We start from the raw sequence: 14623 nt of genomic DNA, 5'->3' as shown, positions 1-14623 counted from the left end.
AAACAATAACTCAATGGAAGAGGGTATTCTTTTATTTTGCAAGTGATATTCTCAGTTATCAGAGAAAATACTGTATTCCAAATGCTATTAAAATAGAACACTTAAACAGCAAAAATTTAAATACAAATGCTGAAATTTTTTAAAAAATGGGCTAGAGTAAGAGAACAGTCTCTCTGTAAATTTCATGAGGGCACAAATCATTTCAGTTTATAATTACCAATATATTCCTGATGCCTAACACAGTGCATAATCCCAGACATTCTATAAATACTTCATAAATGAACTAATGTAAGTAAATGAATGAGGAAGATGAAAGAGACTGGGAATGCATGAAAATGAGTCAATATGCATGGCTGCCTGGCTAAGCAAGCAGGAAAATAATGTTGCAGACATCTCTAAAAAAAAAATGAGAGAAAAATTAGAGATATGATGCATAAAATATATTGATAGAATTTCCAGAGCCAGAGGAAAACAGAGAAAGAAAATAATTCAAGAAGTAACAAAAAACAAATCTTGAGTTGAAGACAAGAGTGTTCAGGTTAAATAAGCCAACTGAGTGTGTAAACATAAGTAAATAAATTTTAAAAACACCAAGAAAATATCTTAATAAAATTTCAGGAAACCAAACAGAAATAGAAAATTTCCAGAGCCAGAAAATCTTTCACAAACTTTTACCATCCAAAAGAAAAAAAAAAAAATCAAGGTTCTTCAACAATGAAAGGCAATCCCACAAAAAGAACTGACTTTCTGAGACACAAGTGGCAGACTAAGATGTGCAAAAAAGGAAAATGACAGACAGAGAGAGAGAGACGCACACACAGAGAATTAGTTTAAGGTATCTCTGGGAGTTTAACAACACAGGATTCTTTTTCTGGAGGTTTACTCACATCACCACACTCCTGGTGCAACAGAACACTTTCACAATTATAACTGCTCTAGGGTGAGGGCGGGTTAAATTTTTAGGATCCACTTACAAGCAAAGCTTAGAAGGCAATTATAATGACAGAGGAGAAATGCAATGAATGATATAAACCTTGATAATAGAAAAATATAACCTTTTTAAAAGCAGGAAAAAAGTATACTCATTCTAATACCTTCAATCTTTTGCTATAAAGTTAATCAGAATCAGAGTAACTGAGTATTATGAAGTTTGCTATTGGTAAAAGTAAAATAACAAAATTGGGGGATAAGGGTGTATGTAATAGTGAAAATACTCAAAAATATCTATCTTTAATATAAGCTAATAAATAGATACTACCTAGTGCAAAAAATTTTTCAATCAGTAGTGCTAATTTATGAAGTTATAGGGCTAACCATCCAAAAAAGCGCAAAGCAAACCCTGTTTGAGAAGTCAGTGTCTGTGCCTCTGCCAGGTGAGGGCAAGCCGTCCATCAGGTTCTGGGAGAACACAGAGCAAGAGGGAACCACAGGGCACGGTCAGGATTCACAGAGCTCCATCAACACCGAATGACCCAAGAGCTATAATGGGAAGAGGAAGAGGACAGATGGGCTGCAGAGGGTACTCGCTTGATCATTTCATTCTGTCTACTGAGAGGTTAAGTTACTGAATTATAAAAAAAAATGAAAATACATGAGAGATTATCTTTCATTTATATTTTAACCTGTTTCTTGGTGGTAAAGTCTCTAAAATTCCCTGGGAAAACCAAAACAGAAAAGAACCTTTGTAGGCAGTTTAAATAAAGTCATTCGTGTTTCTTAAAGCACAAATCTACATTAACACAGTCCTGTGGGTGGCAAAGCCAGTAAATACCCACAGGACTCTGTGGCCTCAGCAACCAGAGCCAAAAAAATGCTGAGAACTGCAGCCAGGAGAGCCTTACCACTCGGAACCGTCTTTGTTCACTGCTATTCCCACTGTCTGGCACATAATAAGCAGTCAACAAATATTTACTGGATAAATAAACTGGTGAATCTATTGTTATAGTAGACAGCTATTGAAGCTATTGAATAGACAGTAGACAGGCTATTGAAGCCTGTCCCTGTCTGAGCCCAGTACCTCACTGAGCTACTCTGAGGGCCCACCGAAACGGAATAGACAGAATTTTTACGTTTTCAAACAGGGCCTCTAACTGAGATTATTGTGAACATACTTCTCCGTATCTTTAAACATTCCAGAATGCTCCTCCCTTATAATGAGCTCCCCTTCTTTGGAGAAAAGCCTCACCTTCCCCCAAAGCTCTCCATGTTATACTAGAAGGAGAGGACACACTGCTCAGCAAAGGGTTCTGCTGATTCTTATTATCCAAGGCTTCCATTATGAAAACCTTAACTGAACTTCCATATAGACATGATAGTAATACAATAATCCGAACCCAAGAGGTAATTAAAGAAATGAGATACGGCTGTATGGGTAGACAGCCACAAGATATTTGAAGAAGAGAGCTCTGTCAGAAACTAAACAGTGTTTCCCTGACTCCCACCCTGAACCCTTAGGGAAAGCCAAGTTCCTTCTCACAGTGCTTTATAGGACAAGTGTCCCATAAAATAATCACTATACGAGGTCTGTCCAGAAAGTATCCAGTCATGTACTATGAAAAATAGAGACATTTACTGAACCAGATACAAGAAACACTGTACATAGGACGATGATGCTTTAGTCCCCTTCAAAATAGGCACTTGGGACCTGACACAGTTCTCCCAATTGCCATCGGCTGCCCTGTCACGGTTTCCTGAATCTCATCGATGGTCTGAAATCTCTTCCCTTTCAAAGATGATTTTAGTTTTGGGAAAAGTCACAAGTTGCGGAGCGCCAAATCTGAGCTGTAGGGGGTCTGAGTCACATGGGTGATTTGATGTTTCGTAAAAAAACTCTGCATGAGATATATGGTGCATGTTGTGATCAGGCTGCCAATCACCAGTTGCCCATAGCTGCAGCCTGAATCACCCAAATAGTTTCTGAGGAGGCTTAACGCAAAATCTGATGCAGATTCCTTGCTCTACTCAGTCATTTTGAATGCAATGGCCACACAGTACACATGCTCACTCAAGGGCACCTACTGCCCCCACTGACTAGTACACTAAAGTCATCATTGTTCACACATGTGCATTCCAGTCCACTCTCTTTGACTGCCAGGCTACACCAGTGTCGTGCAAATCATTCTTGTTACATTAGCTATGGCTGGACTTTTCCCTGACAGACCTGGACTTTAGCTAGCAGACAATATGTGCAGTTATTCAATTATTTCCTTCCAAGGTATTCTAAACTAAATGCCAAAGAGGCTTCCAACAGCCTCAAAACAGGGGACAGGAATACTTCTACTACTGAACAGAGCAGAACTAGCACAACTCTATACATCAATCAGCCTAGGATGTCCAGAAAACACTCTAAGAGGCCCTTTTTAGAGGTGGGGGTTGGACAGGTGTTTATGATTTAAGCAGCAGGGGGGCAAGGAGGACCTTATTCTGGTGTCTTTCCTTCAAAGCAGGAAAAGGTTGGAGGGGAGGGCCCACTAAGTCTGATGAAATGTAATACACCGTGGGCCACTCTGGGCCACTCTCAGCCAGAAAACAGAGTTTCAAGAGGCCACTTTCTTCCTATGTTCAGCTTCAAACTCAGATATTAGTGTGTTTTAAGATTTGAAAACTCTAAGAGATAGGAGTTTTGGTGTGACAGTGAAAGCTACGTAACTTGAGACAGAAAAGCTGGGGTATTCTAGAAGGACAAGACCTAACCTCGTGCTTCAGTCATTAATACAACAGCTGAGAAAAGCAGTATCACTGCAAACTGGAATCAATGAAAAAGAAAGAAGAAGCCAAAGAAGTCTTATTCCTTATTAGTCTAATAATCTGGTTTATACAAATATAATGAAGACAAGCTGTATCTATGAAGAATCCTAAGAGACACAAGAAAGTTCATAAAGATGGCTTTGAGTCTGCTGGATGATACTCCTTAGAACAGAGAGAGAACTGAAATTCCCCAAGCCCAACAGAGCTTTAACAACATCTCTGCTAGCAAGGCCCTGAACTCAAACTGCCATGAAGGGGAGCCGCACGCAGTCAGCGGCTTTGCCTGGATCATGGCGGGGGAGCACAGCTGGGCAGTGCAGGGAACCAGGAGATTGAAACAGTGCTTCAAAAAGCACTATTACAAAAAACAAATCACCCCTCGAAAAAAAATGTGCTCTTGTGCAAAAAATAAGCAGGAGGGCAAAAAATAAGCAGGCATTTTCTCACTGTTCCTAGTCCACAGTTCTATCTCTGTGGCATTTACTTTCCCCAAGTGGACCGTGTCTATTGTCCTCTGTTATTGTGAAACACTCCATCCACATAATGGGAAGCACTGGGGAAATACCTTAGTGACACTATATCTACTGGGCATGTGACAATTTTCCAGGGAGGGGGGTTGGGGTGGTGCTAATTATGAGTGCGTACGTGTGAGGCTTGACCCTAAGTTATATATTTTAGGTGCCCCTTTATAAATGTGGACAAATTTTCTTTCAGCACCTTTCTTTGAAAATGGGATATGCAAAAAGACATGAGCAATCAGTTAACAGGTTATACAGGTTTGCCAAATTGGAGCTCAAAGTAATTGGGATGTCCAGCACAAGTAAAGGTCACCCAGAAAATTTTCACTCAAGAACGCTCTGGCAATAACTAAAGAACGAGATTTTAATCATGGAAGCTAATTACATAGAAAACTAAATCACAAGAAGAGTTATTTAAGTGTCTTAAATACAATAAAAAGTAATTAACGGGAAGAGCCATCTCGACAACTTCAGGTCACTAACTGCGCCTAAAAGGATCAGCTAATTCCCAACCTGGGAGCCACAGAATGAGAACAACTCAAAGTTTGATCTTTTTATTTTTTATTGGAAGTACTTTGATAAACAGATAACAACTCTTGCCAACTCCACGGTGAAGTTAACAAAAAACCCCCTTAAATCTATTAGAGGAATGATGAACCCTGTTTCGATTCCCCAAGAGGGAAGGAGATAGAGAGTTGAAGACTGTCATACCAGAGAGGCCTCCCAGAGATCCTGTGACTTGACTCCCTCCCACAGATTAAGAGGAAAAACGGAAGGATTAGACTGGACTCTGTCGAGGATACAGGCAATTCACACACTTGGACATGTAAAATACATTTAAAAATCCGCTTTGAAATAACCCTGTAAGAATCTCCATCTCATCTGCCTCCCTTTCTCATCACCCTGGAATCAGCAGCGGGAGGGAAGCTCTCCCAGAGTCAGAGAATCCCAGCTGATCTCTCCAATAACAGGAAAGCCATCAGCTGCTACGAAGGCCGACATGGAGGAGGATAAGCCTACAGATGATGACAGACATAATTTAGATTGGACTGCTTCTTAATTCTGCAGTATTTCTATGAGCTTGGACAAAAGCCTGTCTTTGAAAAAGGCAATGCATTACTACAAAAACTCTCCTAGCTAACCTTCCCTCAACTGACCTGGACTTTGTATGACTCACTAACCCTACTTGCTGATGCCAGTGAAGAGTGACTGAGGGCCACTGAAACACAACTGTGCACTTCTGTTGTAATCTGTAGTGCCATTTGTTTCTGCCTTCAGATTTACACATACTGGCTGTGCTTGTTATTTTCATTATGTAATTCATTAAATGTTACATTAATAATTAAAATACGAGTTTAAAAAGAATGTGTATGAAAACAGTTGAATACTTTAAAAAGGTTTAATAATGAGAAATTGCTTTAAAATGGCTGCAAAATAAGTATCAGCAGGACAACTGCAATAGAGAGAGGCGTGAATCACAAAGATCTAAGGTTCCGTAATTAGCGTTCCCAAGTCCTCATGCCAAAGAAGACGTTATGCAATACCGTACAGTTGATCCGTGCTGCCCATACAGCAAAGATTTGAAATGCATGTACATTTCTGTGTTTAAAATGAAATTAAAGTGTTCAAAATAAAAAAAACATTAAATCCCCTTCTCTAGCCAATGTTTTTTAATAACTAACCTTTTAATGTCAGATGGAATGTTTTTAGAGTACCTAAATTCTGAATATAAGACGAGTATTTTGACATTTTTATTAATAATTCAACTTTTCTACAATATTATTGGAATTGTTCACGCATAGAGAATTCAGAAAAAAAATGTAAATAAAAACAAAATCAAGGCAAAGGGAAAATAAAGAGAAGCTATGAGTAAGCCTGGAATACAAAAAGCACGCTGCCAGGCAAACCTTCTAGAAATGTACTCTTTGGCACTCAGCCCCCAATAATCAAGCAAAAGTGAAGAACTGTCAGAAACAAGCTTTTAAATATTGACCAGATAAAAAAAAAGAAACTTGTTAAGTCCAGAGAAACATCTGGGTACTCCCTGTTATGCTTAACAAAGGGACAGTCTACACTACAGTAAACAAATCATTCACAGATTCATTGAACTCCTACCAAATGCTGAATGAGAAGGCGACAAGGAATAAAAGAGACAAAAATCACTATCTGCAGGGAGCTTAATGTCTATCGAGAGCTGGTCTCAACAATATCACCAAATCCTGTATTTTTCCCAACTGCAGCTGAGTGGTTTACTCCAAAGTCTAGCTTAGTAGAAACAAATCTAAGAGGGAACTTTATGGTTCTCAGCCTGCCAGGCTGGTCTTATAAGGTAAATACTTTGGTAAATCATAATGAAAATATTATTTCTTACAATCTAACTATAATAACCAGGAAAGAGAAGGTCAAGGTTATCATCCCTGGCAGGAACCTGAAGTTCAGATACACGATGTTATCAATTAAGACCAATCAAATGTGGTAACTGACCAAACTGATTAAAAGGTTGGTGTCTTCCTGGCAACAATCTAACCAAATAGATGGGTGGAACAGAGTCATCTGCACCTCTGCAGCAAGGCGGGCTATTCTGAAGGAGTTATCTTGGTCAAAGCCAAGAAGAACGCAGTTGAAACCTCGAGGTTTCATTGCATGGGCATGGCCATAACACCCTACACTGGAAAAAATTTTAAATCGGTTATCTCAAACCGCCTTAAAAAAATCCCTACAGAACATTCTTGGAAAAGAAAAAAAGGAACAACAACAGTAACAACAAAAAGGACACCTCCAGAATATCTGATTTTAAGCATTATAAATTTACATTAAAAGTATGCCTCAGTGGTACCTAAGTAAAAAAATAACCCACTCTAAAAGATTGTTTAGATAAACAGGAGTGAAAGCCATCTGCCAAAAATAAAGATGTGCATTTTTATAGTAGTGATGTTGCTTTTTACCAGTAATTAGATAGGAGGAGCAGTTATCTACTGAAAGGATTTATTGTCTGTGACAGTAAAAATTTTAATATAGGGAATAATAACTTTCCAGCTCTCATAGTATAGAAGCTTGCATCAAGCTCCTAAGTGGTGATGAATTAATAATAAACATCACAAGTTATACAGATAGAGATGGACCAAAATATTTTCCACATTCTCCCATTTCAAAATTAGCCAGTTTGTCAAGAAGCTGCTTCTAACAAAACATGATACCTGTGATGGTGGTTAAGGTAATGACATCAAAAGTCTATATTAAGTTCCTCTCGGCCAAAAGGAAGTCTCTGATTTGTTATAGGAGATGTAACAGTGCCTAAAAATAGTTATTTCCAAATGCGATGAGACAAATGAAGGGAAAAGGTTCCCATTTGGTAGGAGAGCTTCTGGGAGGTCCATTTGCTACAAGACCCCCTTTCCTTTCAGAGGCATGCTGGGACTTAGAGGTGTTTCTCTTAACGGGCTTCACTGTACTTTCAATGAGACAATCCCTATTTTGATGAGAAACCTATTTTTTTCTTCTTTCATCTTGCGCCTTTAAAATATAAGAAGACTACCAGCTTGGAAACAAACAGCATTTAAGATTGTTAAATAGAGAAGGAAACAATTACCATGCTGGTAGGGTTTATGCAGAGTAAGAATTGCTACTGGGGACTGGCTGTTTTAATATTTATTGTGGAAGCATGGCCCAGCAGGCTTCTTCCCTCCCCCATCAGATGCTGCCCTTGAAAGACTGTTCATCAATCAAGCCTTCAAGAGACTTTGGGATATAACCAGGAGACAGCCAGCTCAGTACAAGAGAAAGACCCTGTCATCCACTGATTACACACATTTACACAAAGAAAATGTCCAATTAACCTCTCTTCTTCTTCCCTCTTTTTCTTTTGGGGGAATCGAGGAAGGGGGGTCTATAATTGAACTTCCTAAACTAATATGCAGAGAATCTTTCTAACTACTTTTGGATAGTACCTAGGGGCTGAATGACACTCAATAAATGACATTACTAACAGTGATAATGTGTGCTATATAGTGCCAGGTACACAAAGCCCAAGAAATCTTAAATAACAACAATAATGAAGTACATGATTAGCTAGTGAGTGATTATAAAGTTCTGTGCAAACATAAAGTGCTACACAGGTACATAATAATCATAAATCACTGTGTTAAGAGCAACAGAAAGCAAATCAGAGTGAAAGGAAGGAGAGACGTGAATGAGGAGAGAACTCTTAGTTACAGCTGAGCACTCACATTCCTCCAATGGTGACAGTGGCACAGGTACGCTCTGAAAAGGCAGGCACCGTCTCTGTGGCTGGGCTGGCTGGTCTGATGTAGTCCACAGTCACATTGACCTGAAAATAAAAAATCAAGGAAGTTAAGGTCGGGAGTCTGCAACACAGCTCACTAGTAGAAACTCACATTGGCACAATTATGAAATCTCACCTCATTTACACTTTGGTTTTCTGGATCTAATATTTTAAGAAACAACAACTGAAAGACAACTGAGCCACACGCTCATCAAAAATATTTACGCAAAAGCTATATCTGATAGAGGACTGTTATCCAAAATATACCCCAAACTCTTAAACGTCAACCATAAGAAAATGAACAACCCAATTTAAAAATGGTCAAAAGACCTGGACATCTCACCAAAAGACTTAGAGATGGCAAGTAAGTACATGTAAAGATGTCCCACTTGCCCTGGTTGGTGTGGTTCAGTGGATTGAGTGCTGGCCTACGAACCAAAGGATCACAGGTTTGATTCCCAGTCAGGGTCCAAGCCTGAGTTGTGGGCCAGGTTCCTTGGGGCGTGCAAGAGGCAACCACACATTGATTTTTCTCTCCCTCTCTTCACTTCTCTTTAAAAATAAATAAAATCTTAAAAAAAAAAAAAGATGTTCTACAATGTATGTCATTGGGGAAATACAAATTTAAACAAATGAGCTACCACTAAACACCGATTAGAATAGCCAAAATCCAGAAAATACTGACAACAACAAATGCTGGTGAGGATGTGGAACAGGAATTCTCTTTCCTTTTTAGTGGGAATGCAAAATAGGACCCAATTTGAGACACCGTTTGGGAGTTTTGTACAAAACTAAAGATACTGTACCATACATTCCAACAACAGAAAACTTACACAAAAATTTACACAAAGTTGTTTATAGTAAGCTTTATATATAATTGCCAAAGCTTGGAAGCAACCAACACGTCCTTCAGTAGTTGGATAAATAAACTGTGGTTCATGAAGTCAAAGAAATGTTATTCACTGCTAAAAAGAAATGAGCTATGAAACCATGAAAAGACATGGAGGAAGTACATATCACTAAAGGAAAGAAGCCAATCAAAAAAAAGCTGCATACGATATAATTTCACTGTGGCATTCTGGAAAAGGCAAAACTATGAGGAAAGTAAAAAGATCAGTTGTTGCCAGGGGCTAGGGGAACAACAGGGACGGACAGGCACAGCAGCAGACTGTTTACAGCAGTGAGCTACTCTGAATGATACTGTAATGAGGGATCCCTGTCACTGCACATTCTGCACATTTACCCAAACCCACAGAGAGCACAGCATCGAGTGAGCACCAATGTAATAACCTGTGGGCTCTGGATGATGATGCGTCCGTGCAGGTTCACGTAGGTTGTAAGAAATGTACCACTGGTGGGAGTTGTGATAGTATCAGGTGGGGGTTGTGATAGTATCACGCAGGGCTTGGGGGGGGGGGCGACAGGAACTCTGTACTTTCTGCTCAATTTTGCTGTGAACCTTAAAAAAAAAGGTGACTGATACCAAAAGAGAGACCAATGGCTAAACATTTAAGGCCCCAAAGAAATCATACTGGTCAGAGCAGAGGTTTGGAGTGTCCCTGAAGGCCCCCTCAGTACTATGGTAAAGCAGCTCTTTAACCTTCAGACCTCTCCAAAGTCGGTTTTTAAAAAATATGAACCACCTCTACAGAAAAACTGCATGTAATTTCATTCTGCCATAAATTCTCAAGGGCCGAGTTACGAGCTCTCAGGAAGAACGAACAAGATGACCAACACAAAGGTGCTTGGGGCTGGTTTCACAGTTTTGTGTATCAAAACGATATGGCTAACTACACCTAATACCAAAAATGGTGGCGGTAGGAAATTTTGAAAACGGCAAGATCAGAATGGACCAGAGGAACCTTTACATGTTGAGTTAAGAAAGGATATGTACACAAATAGGTTAGAAAGTAAGGAGCCTAAAATAGGAAAGCTGGTTAATCCTAGTTTACACTAAATATATGGATTATAGACCTAATGAGCAATGCTTTTTCTTTATGAAACCTTTTAAGATAAACATGTTTATTTGTCAAGAGAAATAAGTATGTAATAACCCTTAGCAAGTATACGAGGTCTGTTTTATAATTAAGGTATATGCTTGGCTTGGGTCATGGGCAAGGTTTCATACCTGTACCAAAGAGACACGTTGGGTCAAGCAGCCTGAAGCCAGCGCCATAGCCTGAATTCCCAGAATCCCATTTTCTAAACATGTCTTTAGTTCTAACTGATCAGCTTAAAGACAGCCTACAGCACAAGCATCAAGTTCAACCACACACACTAGTGGGCACCATTAAAATCCTTTCAAACTATTCTTCAAAAACTCATTTAAAAATGAATATGGAAATTTTGAAAAGGACAGCTGCCTCAAAATTCCAACTATTAGATCACTCAATTACTTGAACACTCCATCTGACCACCTATTTTAAAACTGACTTTTAGAGAAGGGTTGGGAGGAGAGAGAGAGACATCAATTTGTTGTTCCATTTATTTATGCATTCATTGGCTGCTTTTTGTATGTGCCCTGACCAGGGATCGAGCCTACAACCTTGGCATTTTGGGACAAAGCTCTAACCAAATGAGCTACCCGGCCATCTAACCATGTTTTAAAAGCAACAAGGAGCTATCTATGGTAGAGAGAAAGCCAATGAAGAGCCAAAGGTAAAAAGTACTGCCATAATACAGTAACACAGAAAGAAGACAACATGAAGAATGACTTCTACAATCAGATGTCTGCACTGAAATTATTGCTGCATCTTACCAACTTGTCTAAAGCTAAGGAGGCAGGTACATGTGAGGAACACGACCAGACTGGGATGGGGCTGAGGCTGAACGACTGTACCTCCCACAAAAGGGTTTCAGTATTTCCCTGTGTGCTGCCAGCCAGAGTTAGGGCAAGGAGCAGGAGGTCTACACACAGAGATGCATGGCTGACTCCAATCCTGCGGAGGGAAGAAGGTCTCTCCATGCGTCTACGTTGATACACTCGACTCTCCCCTGGCAAAGCCCTACAACAAATCTACAGAAGCAGGAAGAGAGCCAGGAGTACACTTGGATAGCTGCTGAAGTCATGGCAAAATCACACAGGAGTGTACAGAAGCTAAACCTCAACAGTGCCCACACCATGGAAGGTGAAGTAACTCCGGGCCACAGTACAAAGGGGCATAGTCATAGTGTATGGTCCAGTCTGGAGCATTTGGCGAAAAGTCAAAAAATATGTACAGGTTAAGTAAAGAGGTCCACATATCTTTTCACTTAATCCATCTAACAAGGTCAAGCCCTCAATTCTATTACCACAGGAAAGAAATATATCCCTGCTTAAGAACAAACTAAGTAAAACTCAAAGTTACCTTGCACCTACCCATGCCAAGCCTCCTCCTCAGCAGACAGCAGTGAATAGCAGCTCTTTAGCGCCAAATACACTGCACAGTCACATCAGCTCTCTACTCAGAAGGAATGCCACTTCGTCAGGACGGCCACTTGAATGGAAGTGGTGGTGGGCATGGGGGTGGGGAGTGGTGGTGGGGTAATGAAAAGAAACAAAAATGAACACTGAGCATTTCCCTCCAGAAGGCCAAAAGACATGATGTCCCAAAAAATGTCTCTCAGGGAGATCAATGGGAAGAGAAAACATAGTATTTAATCTTCAATAAACAAAAGAACCAAAAGCTACATTTATCTGCCAACTACTTTTTTCCTATATCTAGAGAAAGAGAACTGAAAATAAGTAGAAAATTAAAGAGCTCACTGGGGAGGCATCATTATTAAAGAAAACCTCACATACGAATGAGGCCCTGAGAATAACCCACAGCCAAAACACACACCTGCAGGCAGCTATGACAAATCAGGAATTAGAGTCAACGTGTAATTAGCATTTATGTTCCTCCTGTGGATTCTGAGATCTGTCCCCCTACCTTGGAGTTTTCCATCCCTAGATACTCACCACTGGCTTGTCAATCACTTGGAGAAATAAAAACCCACACAGTTTAAACAGTTTCGATTAAAACAACTGCAAATATTAGCAACGTCTTTGTCTGAATAAATGATAACCTGAGTTTTGTGGCTGTGGGTGAGTACGTAAAGGGATGGCAGAGCGAGAGAGAAGGAATGGGAGAATGCAGATGAGGTCCCCAATTGTCAAGCAAAGACACTCCTGGAAGGTTTGGCATACAAGTCCACATTTCACATGCACCCGACACAAAAGCGGGTCCTGATCCCTCTTCACATCGAGGACGAGGAGCCAGGGGCTCTTCCTTGGTCCCACCTGTCATTCTCTTTCCTATCATATCTTTGTTCTCACTTTCTCCTCACCTGGTAAATGAGCACACTAGACTAGAACTTTAGAGCATGACTAAACTCTAGAATTCTAAAAGACAATTTAGTTAAAAATTCTGTACTACATATGGTTTCTTGGATCTTTGTAATGATGAGGCAGGCTGAGCCTCTCTTAAAATGGATGGAAATGTTCTTCAGTTATATTTTTGTGAGCCTCTCTTGGATAAGATTAGGGTTTCTCTTCAGGTACTCCCCAAACCAATGCACCTGTGCCAATCAACGCCAGCACACGGGGGGAACCAGGAGAACAAAGAGATCCACTCTGTGCCTGCGTGAAGAAACCTAGCTCTATGCAAACCAGAGCCCGGCAGGAGTTAGGGGAGCCATACTCTGTGAGCGTGCTCCCTGCGTGCATCGAGCTCCCTCTCTTTCTCCTTTCCTTCCTCTTTTTTTCAGTAAACCTTCTTCTGAATCTGTTTTGCCTCCTCTCTTGATTTCTATCCTGAGGGGCAGGGCAAGAATCCCTTCCCAGGTGACAATTCCTACCTTACACTTACTAGAATAAACTGGAACACACAGATTGTAAGCTCCCAGAGAGAGGTGACTGACCATGTCTTTTATTCACCGAAATTACTGTCTTAGGGCCTGTACTGTAGAAAGGTGTATAATAAATATCTGTTTCATGAATAGATATATGTAATCAGGAAACAGAACAACAAAATTCAGAAGGACACTTTTGAAATGGGGGGGGGGGCTTCCTGAAGACCATTTTAACATGCTGCTGATAATTGTGCTGCCTTATTAACAAAAATACATTAAATACATGAGGGAGAGGAGGAGTATTTTGAAAGTGTAATAAAGCTTTAATCAAAACCATTCCTATAACAGATTAAGGAAGCAAAACATATATAATTTCCCACATTATTTGTTTTTCAAAGAAGTTTGGGAGGGAAGGAGGGAGGCAGGGAGGGAGGGAGGAAGGAAGGAAAAGGGTAGCAGGCAGTCTAATTCATACTTGGTCCATTAGATTGTGGAGTTTTTCTTAAAAGCAATTTCAAGGACCCTTCAGAGGAACTAAGATGAGAATTAGGATTGAATTTACATCTCAGTCTCTTATAAACACTGGAAGCATTTAGTACAATAGAATAGCTTTGGGCCACACATAAGGAATTCTGAGGATCTATGAATACTTTTTATACAACTAATCACTACAAAGTATCAAACCACCAAAGAACTTCAATCTGATGATGCTGGTGATAATGAAATGACAAAATCTGAACTACCTATGCATAAAAGATAAGGTAGGGGAAAAAACAACTGCATACCCACAACATTGCCAGGCCAGAGCCTGAGTTTAGTTTTCACATAACTAGGGCTATTATGGGTGGTTATTTGCATAACTGACACATAATCCCACCCACTATTCCACATGACCAATCATAAATTCACAAAGAGCTGTAATAAATACCCTGTCTCTCAAAATGAGCTCTTACATGGCCTGTCACTCTCAAGACAGAACTTGCAGGTAGCCATGAAAAGCCTCTGTGCACCGCAGGTACAGGAAAGACAGTACCATCTAAGCAAGTGCAGCTAATGCAGCCAGGAGACACTAGTAAGTAGGATAAAATGTTTCACACAGCTTAGATGACGGAACAAACTCTGGAGCTGCTAAGCTGCTGGATTTGGTTCTCAGCAACTCTGCGTATGAACTGTGTGGACTTGGGTAAGGTATTTAACTTCTCTGTGCTTCAGTTTAACATGGGTATCTCTGCCTATCTTGCTGTTATAAGAAGAAGTGCATTAA

At 40.1% G+C, this 14623-nt stretch overlaps 1 protein-coding gene across 1 annotated transcript in view; it reads right to left on the bottom strand.

Moving 5' to 3' along the window:
* SND1 (staphylococcal nuclease and tudor domain containing 1) overlaps positions 1–14623 on the bottom strand; it is a 424177-nt gene that overhangs the window by 226132 nt on the left and 183422 nt on the right. The window contains exon 12 of the mRNA XM_024554944.4: positions 8492–8592. Coding sequence (XP_024410712.2) covers positions 8492–8592 — 101 coding nt within the window. The remainder of the gene's footprint in view (positions 1–8491; positions 8593–14623) is intronic.

This window comes from Desmodus rotundus, chromosome 6 (assembly GCF_022682495.2).
Source record: "Desmodus rotundus isolate HL8 chromosome 6, HLdesRot8A.1, whole genome shotgun sequence".
Lineage (NCBI taxonomy): Eukaryota > Metazoa > Chordata > Mammalia > Chiroptera > Phyllostomidae > Desmodus > Desmodus rotundus.
The sequence above is the reverse complement of the archived record's forward strand: the minus strand, read 5'-3'. Positions and strand labels throughout refer to the sequence as shown.